Genomic DNA, 17265 nt, shown 5'->3' with positions numbered 1-17265 from the left:
TTTAAAGTGTCTTCTGAATGGGCCCAGAGTAGAGGAGTCAGAAAACAAAGAAAATGTAGAGACAACTGAAGAGACAGAACAAAAACTCATCTCTTAGGGATTGGCACACTCCCTTTGGAAAAACATAATTAATGAGATTGCTCAACCTACCACAGGGTTCAGTACAGATGTCTTCTGTGTACTGAATTGGAATGGAACATCACAGTAAGTACGCAACTTTCCATTCCGATCTGGCCAAGGAGACAAGAATAACTACTATTCCCATAGGGTGGGCCCCAAAGCAGGCTGAACCTCAGTTTCAGGTAGAACTTAAGTTTGGTTCAACCAAAGCATATTTGTTTAGTTTATAGTGCCTGAGAAATGTGTGATTTGACAACTAAGTAGCTGCCCCGCAGGTCTCCACTAAAGGAGCTAGAGTAGAGAAAAACTGCTAAGGCAGCCACAGTCTTGGTGGAGTGTGATGTGGTATGTGCAGGTTTAGGTATTTTATTTTGTTTTCTTTTTAATCCCATAGGTCACAAATACACAGGAGGGCTTCTTTCCTAATACAGCAGGATGGAAACAAACAAACAAACAAACAAACAAACAGGGAATTGGAACTTCAAGGTTCATCAGTTATTTTAGGGTAGGGTTGTGGGTTTTCTGCTGGCTCTCCCAGCATCCGGGATGTGCCAGTCCCACTCACAGGGATAAGGAGGATTACGACAGAAGGAACGGAGAACCACTTTTTGTGCTCTGGGGAAAACTGTGCTAATTTGGGGAACAAAGGAAGGGTTTGCCAAAGAGTGACGGAGATCCTTGTTGAATGAACAGAAGTGATCCTGCAGAGAGAGTGCAGCTGGTTCTGAGACTAACGTTGCAGCTATGAGGAATATCTCTTTGACAGAGAGAAAACGTAGTGAGTCAATTCTCAGTAGCTCAACAGAGAAACTGGTAAGAGGTGTAAAATAATAAAAGCCCTGGGTAGAGGGTTGGGGTGAGGCAAAAAGTTTAGTCACATGTTCCTTGCCTGTCCTGGGCAGTGAAAAGAGTTAACCCATGATGGATGTCTGCTCATACCGGACAGGATGGGGATGTTTCTCTGCAAGCCTTCCTCCAGGCATGCCTCCCGTTAATCTCAACCAGACTGGTGTCAGTGAAATTGATGATGCCGCCTCGTGTCTCATGCATGTGGGCTTTAGCAAAGTGCTAAACATGAGCCAACTAATTTGGTGTTCCTTAACTGGCCACTTGGAAAATGTGGGGGAAGAGAAGAGGAACAGAGTGAGACCGTCACAGAATCACAGCGATGGATTTATAACTCAATTGACTATGGCTTCATCTCCAGACCTTGCCTTGTTACTCAAACCTTGGTGATCTGTCAACCATTCTTCAGGAGAGAGTTGTGGATAACAAAAAGGTTGAGCATGACGCTCTCCATGGAGCTAAAGCATAAAGGTGCGATCTAATTTTGAAGGAGAGGTATGTGGGCCACTAGCATTCCTATGGATATTTTAGAAGTCCAGAATGGACTGCATTGCTACAAGCAGTCATGGCAACTACAGCTTTCTACGTCTCTACGCTCCTAATTACTGCCTTCCTGCTGGCCCTATTTCCTATCAGGAAATTGTCCAAGGAAAGAAGAAACTGTGATCATAGAATCATAGAATCATAGAATAGCAGAGTTGGAAGGGGCCTAAATAAGGCCATCGAGTCCAACCCCCTGCTCAATGCAGGAATCCACCCTAAAGCATCCCTGACAGATGGTTGTCCAGCTGCCTCTTGATAATGAACCCATCATGAATACACAGGTGAGGAAAACTGTTACTGTCAGGAACTGCGCAACATTGCAACTTTTAAAGAGAAAGAAGCCTAACTCTGGTAGCAGCAGACGGCAGAAATAGCTCTCCTTTTTCTCCTCTTTTTAAATCTTGTCAGGCTACTGCACAATGGCAGCAGGTAGCTGCAATCAATGGCGTTGACTTTATAGAATGTCCTACTTGCATCATATGAGCTTACTAAAGAGGCTGCTTCTAGCTGGAGAAAACATACAACTACCAGTTTGTCAATAGGGTTCCCTGACATTACTGCATCTACTACCCATTTATTATGACTGCATTTTGTACGTACACAAGAGTCGTGTATTTACATAGTGATGCTGGAAGGCAAGTACACAAAACCAAGCTAGCTGCTTAATGGAGAAACTATTTCACCATCACGGAAGAACAGAAAAGTGGTGTAATCAACAAAAATAGAACAATCATTAGGCCTTTAAATATATCTTAGACACAAATTCTTACCTCGCTGCGGGTGACTACAATTCTAACCAGGGCAGAGTCATCTGTGCCAGCTCCTTTCATGGCATGATAAAGTCTCTCTGCAAAAAAGGCTGGGCGATTCAGAGCACATTGCACTGCAAGAAAGAGCATTTCAAAGTTGGCACTGTCAACTCACAGCTGCTGGATTCTAGCAGCAGGCCAGAATCTTTTCAGACACAGCTTTATTCCAAATGGCATTTTCCTCAACTTGTTTTTTCCTCCAATATTTACATCTATTTAGATCTGTACTCAGCCACCACCCCGCCCCCCCCGCCCTTGGTCACTCCTGAAGATGGCTGTAGCACCATTAGTACCATCTATTTTAAGGAGGGTCATACAGATAAGGGCAGGAAACTCTGGTACAGCAGAGGACAGGGAATGTAGTTTAGTTGAAGACTGGGATTAAAAAACTATATTTTAAAGTTGCAGCAATGTCACCAACCAATAGGTCCTTGAGTTGTGGTTCTGGAAGCCAGAGTTATATTCTTAAAGAAGATCTAAGCAGGTGAGGCTTCCTGCAGCCTCAGCACTGGCTAGTCGTTCCTCCACATTTTCACCAAACATTATCAGATCACTGTTTTTGTTGCTGTGGAGGCAGCATTTGACAGAGGGCCTGTTCAGAACACACGACCCCATGGTTAGGCCGCTAACTGTTCTACAGCAAATGGTTAGTGAGCCTGTTTTAACCGTGGTGATGCAGCCACCATGGTTAGGAATAGTTCATATGATATGCTAAACCATAATGTTTAGCTCAAAGTGCTTAATCACAGTGTCTTAGCAGGTCATCTAAACATGGTCATAAAGATGTTTCAGTGTCCCGCAGTGCTACATTCAGGCAATATTTTCCATCCTTGAATGGGTGGGGCATCGGGTCTATTTATGCCCCATTATCTGGATCACTGGGAGGCAACAAGTAGGGAGAACTGAGCATTTAGCTTGCTTGTGGATTCCACTCGTTTACTGAGCAATGGTCTGCAAGCCACACTGGTTTTTCTTTTTTCCTAGATTATTTTGGCAGGTTCATATCTTTTGAATATTGAACCACTGCCCCAGAAATAACTTGAAGGAGAACTGCACAGGTAAATTAATTCTGTGTTCTGTGCTCTGTGTTAAGCATGCAAATTAAACACATTTGCAGGTGGCCTCTTATTTTTAAGACTTCCGACTGATGATCTAGAATGCGATGGCACTCGAGCTCCAGCTTCTGAGCATGGGACATTTTCTTCTGCAACTTGGAAATTGAATTAGCTATTCTTTGAACAGTCAAATGCAGGAAAAGTTTCTTACAGATAGCCTTCAAGCCGCGTTCTACATTTCCTGAAAACTCCCGGCCAATGCTGCTTAATAAATCACGGTTAGCAATCTGCAAAAAGACGTACAGAAAATGTTCAATATTTTGCCAAAGAACTGACTGAAGCCAAGTGCAGCCCAAAGGTTCAGCCAACATTTACTTGTGGTCAACAGAAATATTTCTCCCACCCACACCCACACCCGCTTTTCCAGTTCCTAGGTCTACCTGAGAGTAGGCTTCCACTGTGGCTTTCAGCTGGGGAAAGCTTCTACATGCCAGGATCATATTGAAGCAGGACTCATCTGTACCCAGTTTCCCTTCACCAGCTTGGTAAAGGCGTTGAGCGTCCTGTTGAGCTTTTTGGTAATCTACAGTTTGATTCTCATCCCGATTACCCTGAAAGGGGGGAAAAAAGATATGTATTACTAACATTGTACAGTAGAGACATTGTACAAACTCTGAGATTGCCTTCAGTCATTTACAAGTGAACTGTAAAGAATATGGGGATACCGATTTCTCTGTAAAGCTAGTATCTGATTTCTTGCCATTCACTGTGATCTGAAACTTCCTCATGTGTGTAAGGAGCTGAACAGGGAAGTCGCTGTATGCAACTGAATGCAGTCCGTACATCCCTCCCAGGGATTCCTGAACCTAGGCAGCAGTTCCTCCTCACCCACTTTTGCTTAGGTACAGCAAATTAAATCAAAGAATTAAACATCTGACCTCCGTTTACACTTTACAAGATCCTTGTTCAGTTATTATTAGAGATATATAAACTTGCGCAATGAATTAAGTCAATAATCCTCACTCCCTGAAATCTCCTCTCATCTGCCTGTACAAGCCCTAAGCAGCAGTCTACGTCTTGCTGGAGCCCTGAACAGGAGCACCACACGTGTAATAAGGAGGAGGAGAAGCAGAGCCAACAGCAAGACCAGCAGATTGGGGAGAGGTTGTGTCATCCTGGCCACCTTGCCCAGTTGGGGAGGAACATAGAGTTGCTGAGTTTGGTTCAAAGAGGAAGATCAGCTGAGCAAACAGCCACGCCACTGACAAACAGAGGACACTACAGGCAGCAAGACAATTGCCACTGGTTGGAGGAAAAATAATTTCATAGCATTCATTTCATAGAATCATAGAATAGCAGAGTTGAAAGGGGCCTACAAGGCCATCGAGTCCAACCCCCTGCTCAATGCAGGAATCCACCCTAAAGCATCCCTGACAGATGGTTGTCCAGCTGCCTCTCGAAGGCCTCTAGTGTGGGAGAGCCCACAGCCTCCCTAGGTAACTGATTCCATTGTCGCACTGCTCTAACAGTCAGGAAGTTTTTCCTGATGTCCAGCTGGAATCTGGCTTCCTTTAACTTGAGCCCGTTATTCCGTGTCCTGCACTCTGGGAGGATCGAGAAGAGATCCTGGCCCTCCTCTGTGTGACAAGCTTTTAAGTATTTGAAGAGTGCTCTCATGTCTCCCCTCCATCTTCTCTTCTCCAGGCTAAACATGCCCAGTTCTTTCAGTCTCTCTTCATACGGCTTTGTTTCCAGCCCCCTGATCATCCTGGTTGCCCTCCTCTGAACACGCTCCAGCTTGTCTGCGTCCTTCTTGAATTGTGGAGCCCAGAACTGGACGCAATACTCTAGATGAGGCCTAACCAGGGCTGAATAGTGAGGAACCAGTACCTCACGTGATTTGGAAGCTATACTTCTATTAATGCAGCCCAAAATAGCATTGGCCTTTCTTGCAGCCATATCGCACTGTTGGCTCATATTCAGCTTGCGATCTACAACAATTCCAAGATCCTTCTCATTTGTAGTATTGCTGAGCCAAGTATCCCCCATCTTGTAACTGTGCCTTTGGTTTCTATTTCCTAAATGTAGAACTTGGCATTTATCCCTATTAAATTTCATTCTGTTGTTTTCAGCCCAGCACTCCAGCCTATCAAGATCACTTTGAAGTTTGTTTCTGTCTTCCAGGGTATTAGCTATCCCACCCAATTTTGTGTCATCTGCAAATTTGATCAGCGTTCCCTGTACCTCCTCGTCCAAATCATTAAAAAAAATGTTGAAGAGCACTGGGCCCAGGACTGAGCCCTGCGGTACCCCACTCGTTGCCTCTCCCCAGTTTGAGAAGGTTTCATTGATAAGTACTCTTTGAGTAGCCAACTGTGAATCCACCTAATAGTTATTCCATCTAGCCCACTTTTAGCTAGTTTGTTAATCAGAATGTAATGTGGTACTTTGTCAAAAGCTTTGCTGAAGTCAAGATATATGACGTTCGCAGCGTTCCCACGGTCCACAAGGGAGGTTACCTTATCAAAAAATGAGATCAAATTTGTCTGAGATATTTCAAATATCTGCTTTTCCTTTTAAGCACAGAAGTGTCCTTTTCCAATGGGCAAATGGCATCCAAGTAGTAGTGACGGGGGACTTCAATTACCCCGATATCTGCTGGGAGACAAATTCTGCCAAAAGCGGTCCTTCCAAGAAATTCCTGACATGTGTGGGTGATAACTTTCTCCTAAAGAAAGCAGAGGAAGGAACTAGAGGATCAGTTATCTTTGACTTGATCCTGACCAATAAGGATGTCTTAGTGGGTAAAGGGGCAGTTATGGGAACTCTGGGGGAAAGTGACTGTGATGAAATGATGATTTCTGTTATTGTTTCTATGTGTATGTTTAAGTGTTTAGTTCAGGTTTGGATTTGCTGTGGCCAATTCTTTTATTTTCAGGAAATGGTAAGTAAGCGGGAGAGGGGAGTTAGAATGGAGAGCAGTGTGAATTGTGTCGTCTGATTGGTTGGTTGATTTAAATGGAGAGTTTGGCAGTTGGTTAAGGAGAGTTAGAGGAGTCAGTCAGGGTTTTGTGGAGTCAGGGTTGAGTGAGGGTAGGAGTGAGTGAGATTTAGTAGAATAATTCTTAAAGTGTTGTTAAAAATCTGTTTCTATATGAATAAACTTTGTTCTTAGTTTGTTAAAAAATCCACGTCTGCTCTGTCATTGGCGTTATCTCAGGTAGACAATACACTTGCACTCTCACACACAAAAGTATATTATTCCCTCATAGAAAATAAAGAATAGGGTGGTGGCAGCGAAAGAGAGGTTGGATAATAGGTGTCACTGAGGTAGGTGATGCCACAGTGACCATGTTGTACACTCAACCAAAAGCTGAGTGTAGCCATACACATACTCTGGATTTCAGGAAAGCAGATTTTAATAAACTTACAACTGTGATAAGTAAGGTCCCATGGCAAGTGGCCCTAATGAGAAAAGGAGTCCAAGATGGGTGGGAGTTTTTGAAACAGGTAATTTTAAAAGCACAATTACAAACAATTCCAACAAGGAAAAAAGATAGAAGACAACAGAAGAAACCAGTGTGGCTCCACAAAAACCTTAGAGATGACCTGAAAACATTAAAAAAGATACATATAGGAAGTGGAAGGAAGGCCAGGCTACAAAAAGAAGAGGACAGGGGGGCGGAGCCTGATGGCCAAATGCACCGGTAGGAACTTTTCTTAGGCTCCTGGATTGGGAAGCCGAAAGTATAATTATCTCAATTAAATGGGCAAGAATTTGTAACGTACTTGTTTATGACTCTCTCGGCTAATGGTGGGAAAGAACTGGAGATGTTTGTGTTAGTATAGCTTGTATACGGAGCGATGTAAATAACATGGCCTGGCAGGGCAGTAAAACAGTTTGTCGGAGTGGAGAGGAGAGGTGAGAAAGACTTTGAACTGTATTATTTTTGGATCTCTTCTATCGACAACTGAGATTAAGCGGCTGTTATTTCACCTTATCAGTGCTGCTCAAGTAATTGGCAATAAATCTAACCACCGGGAAGCAGTGAGAGAGAAGTCTGTTTTTATGCTGAAGGATTTGAAAGTTGTTTGATCCTTGCCCGGAACATTAAATAAACGTTGATTTATGCCTTATGCCGAATATTAGAAAATCAAAAAAGAAACCGGATAAGTTCACCTGTCTTTGTCTTCGGAGGAAGATTCCGACGGCGACACGAACATGGCGGCAAAATCTGGCAGGCAGCCAGCTACCATGGATGAAATTAAGGAGTTCATATGTAGCAACAACGACGTTCTTTTTTAAAAAATGGATGACCACGCAGAGAAGGCGGGGAAAAGAATGGATTGTTCAAAATGACAAGAGCATAAATCACTGAAAGCAGAAGTAACTTCATTGGAGAAGCGACAGGAGCTGTTTGTACTTAAATGTAACCTGGAGTTTGACGCCCATGAGAAAAGATTGATTCAATTAGAAGACCAGAACCGACAATCTACGATTCGGATTAAAAACTTTGTGGAAAAGTCAGGAGAAGATTTGAGAAATGTAATTCTTCGTTGGTTTAAAGAAATGATGCCTGATTTGGAAATAAATGATTATGAAGTGGATAGGGTTCATAGGGTGGGAGGAATAAGATCCAGAAGTGCAACAAGAGATATCCTGATGAAATTTGGTAATTATTTCAAAAAAGAGCAAATTATGAAGAAATTAAGGTCTTTGGCTCTGATGCAATTTCAAGGCATTCCAGTTCAAATTTACAACGATCTCTGTCAGCAAACAATTAAGTGGAGACGCAGCGTCAAACCAATTACTGAAATACTTAAGAAGAATGCAATAAATTATTCCTGGGGTTACCCTGTTTTTTTGAGGGTTATGCATGGTGGAAAGCAACAAAGAGTAACCTCTTTGAATCAGGGCAAGGAGCTGTTGAAAAGTTTGGGTTTGAATGCGCAGGTCCAAAAAAAGCATCTGGAGGGGAAGAAGGAGCTGGATCATCCAAGATGTGATACTTTTGATAATGAGATGATAATATAGAAGTAATTTTAAATAGAAGGCTTACTGGTTTAGGGCTGTGCATCTCCCCCCCCAAAGGGTAAATAATGGCCGGAGTGTTAGACTCACGGGGATTTAGTGGGGGGAAAAGAGGTGGGGGGGAGAGTTATGGTTGGGTGGGAGGGGTTTGAAAGGGGTTTTATGTTCTTATGTATGTGAATTTGAGTTTCAGAGCACAAGGGATCGGAAAGAATATAAAAAAACTGAATATGGATAAAAACATAAGGATATCAACGCTCAATGTCAAAGGTCTGGGGGCAGTCGTGAAAAGGAGGAGAATTGAGCAATTGCTAAAAAGGATCTGACATTATTTTTTTGCAGGAAACGCACCAAGTTAAGGATGAGGTAAATGAAATTCGTTTGAAATGGTCAGTCTATTATGAAAAGTCATTGGGGACTTAAAAAAAATGGAGTGGCCATTTTGATTTCTAAAAGAAGCAGATTTACTTTGGAGAATATAAAAAAGGATGGGAAAGGTAGATATCTTTTGATAAAGGGTCAAATTGAAGGTAAAGCATATACGTTGGTTAATGTTTATGCCCCAAATGAGAGACAAAGAGAATTCTATAAAGAATTATTTAGAGAAATAGAAGAATTTAAGGAGGGATATGTTATTCTGGCTGGAGATTTTAATATGGTTATGGACAATAGATTGGACAGGTCAAACCCCACTAGTGCTGAAAAGAGGAATATTACTATATTAAATAAATTAATAAAAGAAAAGGATTTTGTTGATGGGTGGCGACTGCTTAAGGAGGCAGACCCTGGCTTTACATACTACTCTCCAGTTCACCATACGTATTCTAGGATAGATCATATCTTTGTCTCTAAGGAGTTTGCAACTAAGGTTTGTAGAATGGAACTGGGGGTAATCAGAGTAACAGATCATGCATTGGTAAGTTTAGATTTTACAGTTAGAAAGGACTATAGAGAAGCGTTTAGGTGGAAGCTGAATACAAAGATATTTAAATATAATAAAGTGGTTGAAAAAATGCAAAAGGAATTGTTAGAAACCTGGGAAATAAATGAAAAGGGAGGAACGGCAAGGGCAGTTGTTTGGGACACGATGAAGGCTGTAACAAGAGGGATTGGTATTAGGGAAATGTGTAATTTAAAGAGGCAACAGGCTGCAATGCAGGAAAAGTTAGAGGAAGAGATTAAAAATTTGGAGAAAGATAAAAATAAACAAACTAATAGAATTACAAGCAAAGAAAAAAGAATTAGAGAATAAAAATTTAGAAGAAGTTCAGAAAAATTTAATTTATATGAAAAGAGAATATTTTGAAAACAGTAATAAAAATTCTAAAATGCTGGCTAGACTCACACAAAAGGAAAAAGCCAAGAATGGGATAGGAATAGTGAAAGATAAACAAGGGGATTATTGTCATTCAATGAAGGGTAAAATAAAAAAAATTCAGGAATTTTATCAAGAATTATATAAGGAAAAGGATACTCAGAAGAAGAAGATGGAAGTTTATATGGAAAAGTACATAAAGAAGGGATTGGAAACAAAACATAAAGAATTAATGGGTTATAGAGAAGTTGAAAGTGGGTAAATCACTTGGGGTAGACGGTTTAGGACTGGAGTATTACAAAGTTTTTAAATCGTTTTTAGTGCCAAAATTATTGAAACTATATAATGCCATATTGGAAGGAGAGAGGATCCCAGAATCATGGGAGCATTCGTTAATAATTTTAATTCCAAAGCCAGATAAGGATTTGACTGTCCCTGATTCATATAGACCTATCTCGTTAATAAATCAAGATGCTAAAAATTTTCTCAACTATTTTGGCAAAACAATTAAATAAATTTATGGCTAAATATATAGGGGAAGATCAATGTGGATTTGTAGCAGGCAGACAAATGCATAATTTAGTGGGAAGAATTTTAAATGTAATACAGGGGATAAAAAAGTCAAAGACTAAAGCGGGAATCTTAGCGTTGGATAGTTTTAAGGCTTTCGACTGTGTGAGTTGGCAGGCATTAAAGATGGTTTTAAATAAAATGGGATTTGGAAACAAATTCAAAGCTATAATAGAACAGCTATACTCTCAAAATACAGCCGTAGTGGTAGTAAATGATGGAGTTACTGATAAGATACAACTAGCCAGAGGGACAAGACAAGGATGTCCACTCTCGCCTGTCCTGTTTGTAATGGTTATGGAATTATTGGCAAATGCAATAAGAGAAGATGGGGAGATAGAAGGGATAGGTAGTATTAAAAAAATAAAACTGAATATGTTTGCGGATGATACTTAATTAAAGAATTAAACAGCAGTTGAAAGAATTGAAGAAATTACTGGGTTAAGAATAAACTGGTCAAAATCAGAGCTGATGTTATTTAATTATACTAAAAAGGAAGAGAAGGATTGGGAAGGAAAAGAAATAGAAATGAGAGTTAAAGAACAGATTAGATATTTGGGAATTAGAATTACAAAAAATTTGGAGAGTTTAGAAAAAGAGAATTTAAATAGTTTGAAAAAAGAGATTTTAGTAAAATTGGAAAAATATTAAAGATTGAACCTATCATGGTTTGGAAGAATAGCATTAATAAAAATGAGGATCTTAGCAAAGATTAATTTTATTTTTAGGATGCTACCAATAAAAATCTCAGAATTAGAGTTAAAAAGTTGGCAGAATATTAAAAATAATTATTGTAATGGGGATAAGAAAGCGAGGATAAATAAGAATAAATGGTATTTAAGCCAAAAAAAGGGAGGACTGGGACTCCCGAACATTAACCTATATTATGTAGCTAATAGGTTAAGACATGTTGTAGAAGCAATTTTAGGAGTAGGATGGAGGATAAAACCACAAGTAATATAGAATTGAATTTGGAAAATGTATTTTTTAAGGAAGGAGGTAGAAAATGGGCTGAAAATATAGCTAATCCGCTTTTAAAGTTCCATTGGGAAATCTGGAGTAAATATAAAAAGGAGCTGCTTTCGAGCAGCTCCCCTTTAACACCGGTAATAATGTTAAAGAATTTCCCTGAGGATTTAAAGAGTAGATTAAGTAAAGTTTTAATAGAGAAAAATAAAATGAAATTAAGGGAATGGTTAAGAGGGATGAATACAAGAGAGGAGATGGAAGAGGTTTTAAAAGATAAAAAATTAACTTGGTTAAATTATTGGCAATTGGAACAATGGACTAAAAATTGGGTAAGAGAAAATGGAGATTGTAGAGAGTTGTCGAAGTTTGAGGAACTAATTGTTAAAAAAGAAATTGATAAGGGAGAAAATACAGTGACAAAAGGGTTAATGAGTGAAATATATAGAATATTACTTGGGAAAGGGTTGATGGATAGTTCAGGATAATTGGTTTGGGAGACAGATTTGAAGGTACAGATAGTACAGCAGAGTTGGGAAGGACTATGGAGACAAAGAGTGTTGAGAAATATGTCAGTGAGAATAAAAGAGAATTATTATAAAATTATATGGAGGTGGTACCTAACAGATAAATAAGCAAAATTCAGCAAATTGTTGGAGAGGTTGTGGGGGAAAAGGAACGTATTTACATATGTAGTGGGAATGTAAATATGTGCAAAAGTTGTGGAAGATGGTGTTTTCTGAGATTGAAGAAATTGTTGGAATGAAGATAGAAGAAACACCAAGAGTTGCATTACTCTCATTATATGAAGATTTAAAATGTAGAAAAGAAATTAAGGAACTGATAACGAATTTGCTGACTGCAGCAAGGCTGATTGTAGCTAGGAACTGGAAGATTCAAGGTGATTATTGTATTGAAGAGTGGTATAAAGAAGTGTGGGAGATTGCAATTAATGATAAATTAACATGTAACATTAAAGTGAGAAGAGGTATAGCAAAAACGAATGATTTTGGGGAAATTTGGAAATAGTTCCTAATATTTGTGTTTTCTAAGGGAAGTGGGAAACCCCCAGCAGAAGAGGTGTTAAGATTTTGGAAACAGGAATGATCCTGAAGGGAAGGGGGAGCACTTGCTATTATGTTGAATTATGTTGGATTATGTTATGATAAAGCATTATATGTTAATAGTTATATATTCAAGTAATTTGTTAGTAATTGGTATGTTAATTGTTATGTTGGTTTGTATTTTATGTAGTAATAAATAAAATATTAAAAAAAGAGTACAGACAGGTAGCACAGAAGTGCAGGAATGGCGTCAGGAAGGCTAAAGCTGAGAATGAGATGAGGCTAGTGAGGAATGCTAACAGCAACAAAAAAGCTCTCTTCAGATATGTGCATAGTAAAAGACAGAAGAATTAAATGGTGGTACAGTTGCTTGGCAAATTGATAACAGATGACAAAGAAAAGGCCAAAGTGCTCAATTCCTACTTTGGCTCAGTCTTCTCTAAAAAGTGGGTCTGTGACCCCCCGCTGGCCAAAGTGAAGTACAAGCTGAAGGGGAAGGATTGCAGTTTGAGATTGATAAACAAATGGTCAAGGAACACCTAATTTCTTTGAATGAGTTCAAATCTCTAGCTGCATCCTAGAATAATACAGGAGCTAGCAGGAGCTAGTCTATTATCTTTGCGAAATCATGGAAGACGGGTGAGGTGCCAGACAACTGGAGGAGGACTAATGTTGTCCCTATCTTCAAAAAGGGCAAAAAGGAGGAACCTGGGAACTACAGACCAGTCAGTCTGACATCCATCCCTGGGAAAATTTTGGAGCAGATTATAAAGAAGTCAGTCTGTAAGCACCTTGAAAACAATGCAGTGATTACTAGAAGCCAGCATGGATTTGTCAGGAAGAAATCCTGTCAGACTAATCCAATCTTATTTTTTGATCAGGTAAACCTCCCTTGTGGACAATAAATCTTGACTTCAGCAAAGCTTTTGACAAAGTAGCCCATGACACTCTGATTAACAAACTAGCTAAAAGTGGGCTAGAATCTACAGGTGAATCCACAGTTGACTACAGAAAGAGTGCTTATCAATGGCACCTTCTCAACCTGGGGGGAAGTAATGAGCAGGGTACCGCAGGGCTCAGTCTTGGTCCTAGTGCTTTCCAACATTTTTATTAATGATTTGGATGAGGAGGTGCAGGGAATGCTTATCAAATTTGCAGACGACACAAAATTGGGTGGGATAGCTAATACCCAGGAAGACAGAAAAAAAAATCAAAGTCATCTTGATAAGCTGGAGTGCTGGGTGGGAATCAACAGAATGAAATTTAATAGGGATAAATGCCAAGTTCTACACCTAGGAAAAAGAAACAAAATGCTCAGTTACAAGATGGGAGATGCTTGGCTCAGCAATACTACAAGCAAGAAGGATCTTGGAACTGTTGTAGAAAACAAGCTAAATTTGAGCCAACAGTGTGATGTGGCTGCAAAAAAAGCAAATGCTATTTTGGGCTTTATATTATTATTATTATTATTATTATTATTATTATTATTATTATTATTAGCATTTATATCCCACCTTTTTCGGCCAAGGAACCCAAGCACCATATATAATCTACCTCCTCCTCCTCTCCATTTTATCCTCACAAGAACAACAATCCTGTGAGGTAGGTTGGGCTGAGATTTGTGACTGGCCCAAAGTCACCCAGTGGGTTTCCATGGCTGAGTGAGAACTAGAACCCAGCTCTCCTGACTCCCAGTCCAACACTTTAGCCACTACATCACGCTGGCTCTATTAATAGAAGTATAGCTTCTAAATTGCATGAGATACTGGTTCCCCTCTATTCAGCACTGTATTGTGTCCAGTTCTGAGCACTACACTTCAAGAAGAATGCTGATAAGCTGGAGCGTGTTCAAAGGAGGGCAACGAAGATGATCAGGAGTCTAGAAACAAAGCCGTATGAGGAAAAACTGAAAGAACTGGGGATGTTTAGCCTTGAGAAGAGAAGGCTGAGGGGAGACATGATCTCAGAGTGCAGGACATGGAATAATGGGCTCAAGTTACAGGAAGCCAGATTCGGCTGGACATCAGGAAAAACTTCCTGACTTCTAGAACAGTACGAAATGGAACCAATTACCTAGGGATGTCGTGGGCTCTCCCACACTAGAGGCATTCAAGAGGCAGCTGGACAGCCACCTCTCAGGTATGCTTTAAGGTGGATTCCTGCATTGAGCAGAGGGTTGGATTCAATGGCATTATAGAACAGTAGAGTTGGAAGGGGCCTATAATGCCATCAAATCCAACCCTCTGCTCAATGCAGGAATCCACCGTATCATTTTAATGGTTCTACGTTTTTAGAATTCTAGAATGGAAAAATCTCCACATTTTCCTTATTGGCTGAACGAGTAAGAGGACCATTATTATTATTATTATTATTTATTTATTTATATAGCGCCATCAATGTACATGGTGCTGTACAGACCACCTCTTGGGTTTGCAGTTTCCACTATATTGGAAACAGAGCCCTGCCTCTCAACAACTGGTAGTTAGAGCACGCCTTTCCAGACTCTCAAATAGGGACGCGTTTACCCACTGAAGTTAACTCCGATAAGATGTTCTCATACATGAGATTTAAAATCCTATCTCATTCTCACTTTGACCTTCAGGCAGATACCAGATGCAAAAAAAGAAAAGAAAAAGGTGTGGGCTGGTGGAGCAGAACCCAATTAAGTTTATTACATTCTGAAACTGTTCTGCAACTGGCTTTTTGACAAATGCTACAGAAAAAGGGCCTGTTCACACTGCGCAGTGGTTCCCAGTTTTTGAAAACCCAGCCATTTCAGAAACTGTTTCGGGTGTGCATACAGCAGACATATGGAGGTGGAAGTTCACATAAATTTTGCATGCATGAGAGAATCGCCTGGCCAGAAACCAATGGAGGTCCTGCGTACCACTGAATCAACAGCAGGGGCCTGTCCTGATGCGTCAACTGGACCAAAGCCTCAGGATACAATCACATGCTTTGTAAAAATAAGTCCATTGCGACAGAAGGTGGCCGTTCATCTTACCTGACACATAGACACAAGTAACCGTTCAAAGTGTCCTGACGTATCGGCCCGAATATCATGCTCAATGTCTCTTCCAAATTCAGTCTTGTAACACCTGACTATTTCTTGAATCTCCTGGTTTGTCCTTGTGCAGAGAATCTCAATCAGCACGTTTTCCTGTGTCCCGGCACCCTGCAAGCAGAGAAACAAAAGCGTGCCTGTATCGCTCTGCAAAAGGCAGGTAGGAGAGCTGTGCGGAAAACTTAATTGTTTTACTACATCAGAAAATAGAGAAATCAGATTTTATGGTCCAGCCATACCTGGGCCATATGCATGTGTGTGTGTGTATGTGTGTGTGTGTGTGTGTGTGTGTGTGTGTGAGAGAGAGAGAGAGAGAGAGAGAGAGAGAGCGCGAGAGAGCGCTCCTGCCCCACCGCCTGGCATGGCCCTCAGGGCAAAAAAGGTCACCCACCCCCGCTGCAAGGTCTAATCCTTAATTTTCAGAGTGCAAGGAGGGGACAGGTAGCAGTTGCCCATGAATATTCTGGAGAAAAGCCACCTTGAATGTGCTCAGAGGAACAAAACTCCTAAACTTTAAGAGTGGGGAAAGAACAACTTGAGGTTTCCCAGCTCTACTTAAAATACTCGGTGTCTCTTTCTCCCTTATCTGTTTGTGCCTCTCTTTCCTTTCCCTAGATTTGCCCTTTGGCTCCCCAGACTCCTCCCTTGAGCCAACAAAGCTACTCATGTACACTGGCGTCCTTCTGCAGGCATCTCTGCTGGCTTTAGTTCCTCTAATTTTCCTCAGTTCCCCTCCACACTCGTGTGTACTTCCAATTCTGAGGTTTTCCAGCTCCATTCTATATAGTTCCACTTTTGCAGCTATGCTTATTTTTATTTTGCTTTTAGTCCCCCTCAAATTGTCCAGTCTAGCTACTCTTTATTGCTGACCAAAGATAGAAGAATTCTGGACCAGTTGAAGATTCTGAACAATTTGCCAATCGCGATGTAACTAAGGCATGTGTGACTGTGCCAGATCTAGGAGTGGGCGCAGCAGGCTCACTAGCCTCAGCTGTGCCAATGCACTCCTGGCCACTGCTGAGACCTGGGCATCCAGGATCAGAGCCCAGTCCAGAAGTACACCAAACCTTTGAGCCTTCAGGGGGAATGTAACTCCATCCAGCATGGGTTGAATCTATTTTCCCAGCTCTGCCTTTGGACTAACCAAGAGCTCCTCTGTCTTGTCCGGATTAAGCTTCAGTTTATTTGCCCATTACTAACAGAAGACATTGATTTAGAATTAGAACAACTTCCTTGGAATTAAATGGAAAGGAGAGATAGAGTTCACTGTCAAAGGCTTACTGGTGGTACCGAATCCCCAAACCCCGGACAATCTCTCCCAGTGGTTTCATGTTAAATAGCATAGATGATGAGTTGGAGCCCTGAGGGACACCATAGGCCAACAGTTACAACATCAAACAGGAAACCCCCAAAACCACCTCCTAAAATCACATCAAAAGAGGACCAGAGCAACTGTAGAAGTTTCTCACAGTCCTATCTCAGACAGATGTCTTGGAAAGATCATAGTCTACGGCACAGAAAGCCTCCAAGTGTTCCAGCAGAACCAACCGGAACACACTCCCTCTCCCCTTTCCAGTTCCCAGCGTCGATCATCCACCAAAGCAACCAGAGCAATCTCTGGCCCATAACGAGGTCTGAAGCCAGACTGAAATGGATCTAGATAATCCACCTCATCCAGAAATCCCTGGAGTTGAAAAGCCACCACATGCTTCAGCACCCTGCCCAAGAATGGAATATTAGAGACCAACTGGAAATTACCCAAACCAATTTTGTTCATGGAAGGTTTTGTTTTTTAAAAAAACAAAGGCCTTACCACTGCCTCTGACCACCTGAAAAAGCTCTGTGGAGTCACAATGGTGGAGGAGAACTTTTGTAAACTGT

The 17265-nt window shown here is 40.9% G+C and overlaps 1 protein-coding gene across 1 annotated transcript in view; it reads right to left on the bottom strand.

Moving 5' to 3' along the window:
* ANXA7 (annexin A7) overlaps positions 1-17265 on the bottom strand; it is a 46975-nt gene that overhangs the window by 763 nt on the left and 28947 nt on the right. Inside the window, exons 9-12 of the mRNA XM_063128865.1 lie at positions 15325-15495; positions 3814-3984; positions 3585-3660; positions 2280-2392 (exon numbers count right to left, since the gene is read on the bottom strand). Coding sequence (XP_062984935.1) covers positions 2280-2392; positions 3585-3660; positions 3814-3984; positions 15325-15495 — 531 coding nt within the window. The remainder of the gene's footprint in view (positions 1-2279; positions 2393-3584; positions 3661-3813; positions 3985-15324; positions 15496-17265) is intronic.

Source organism: Elgaria multicarinata, chromosome 6, assembly GCF_023053635.1.
Source record: "Elgaria multicarinata webbii isolate HBS135686 ecotype San Diego chromosome 6, rElgMul1.1.pri, whole genome shotgun sequence".
In the NCBI taxonomy this organism is placed as follows: domain Eukaryota; kingdom Metazoa; phylum Chordata; class Lepidosauria; order Squamata; family Anguidae; genus Elgaria; species Elgaria multicarinata.
Note: the sequence above shows the minus strand (reverse complement) of the source record. Positions and strands in the feature narration are given on the sequence as shown.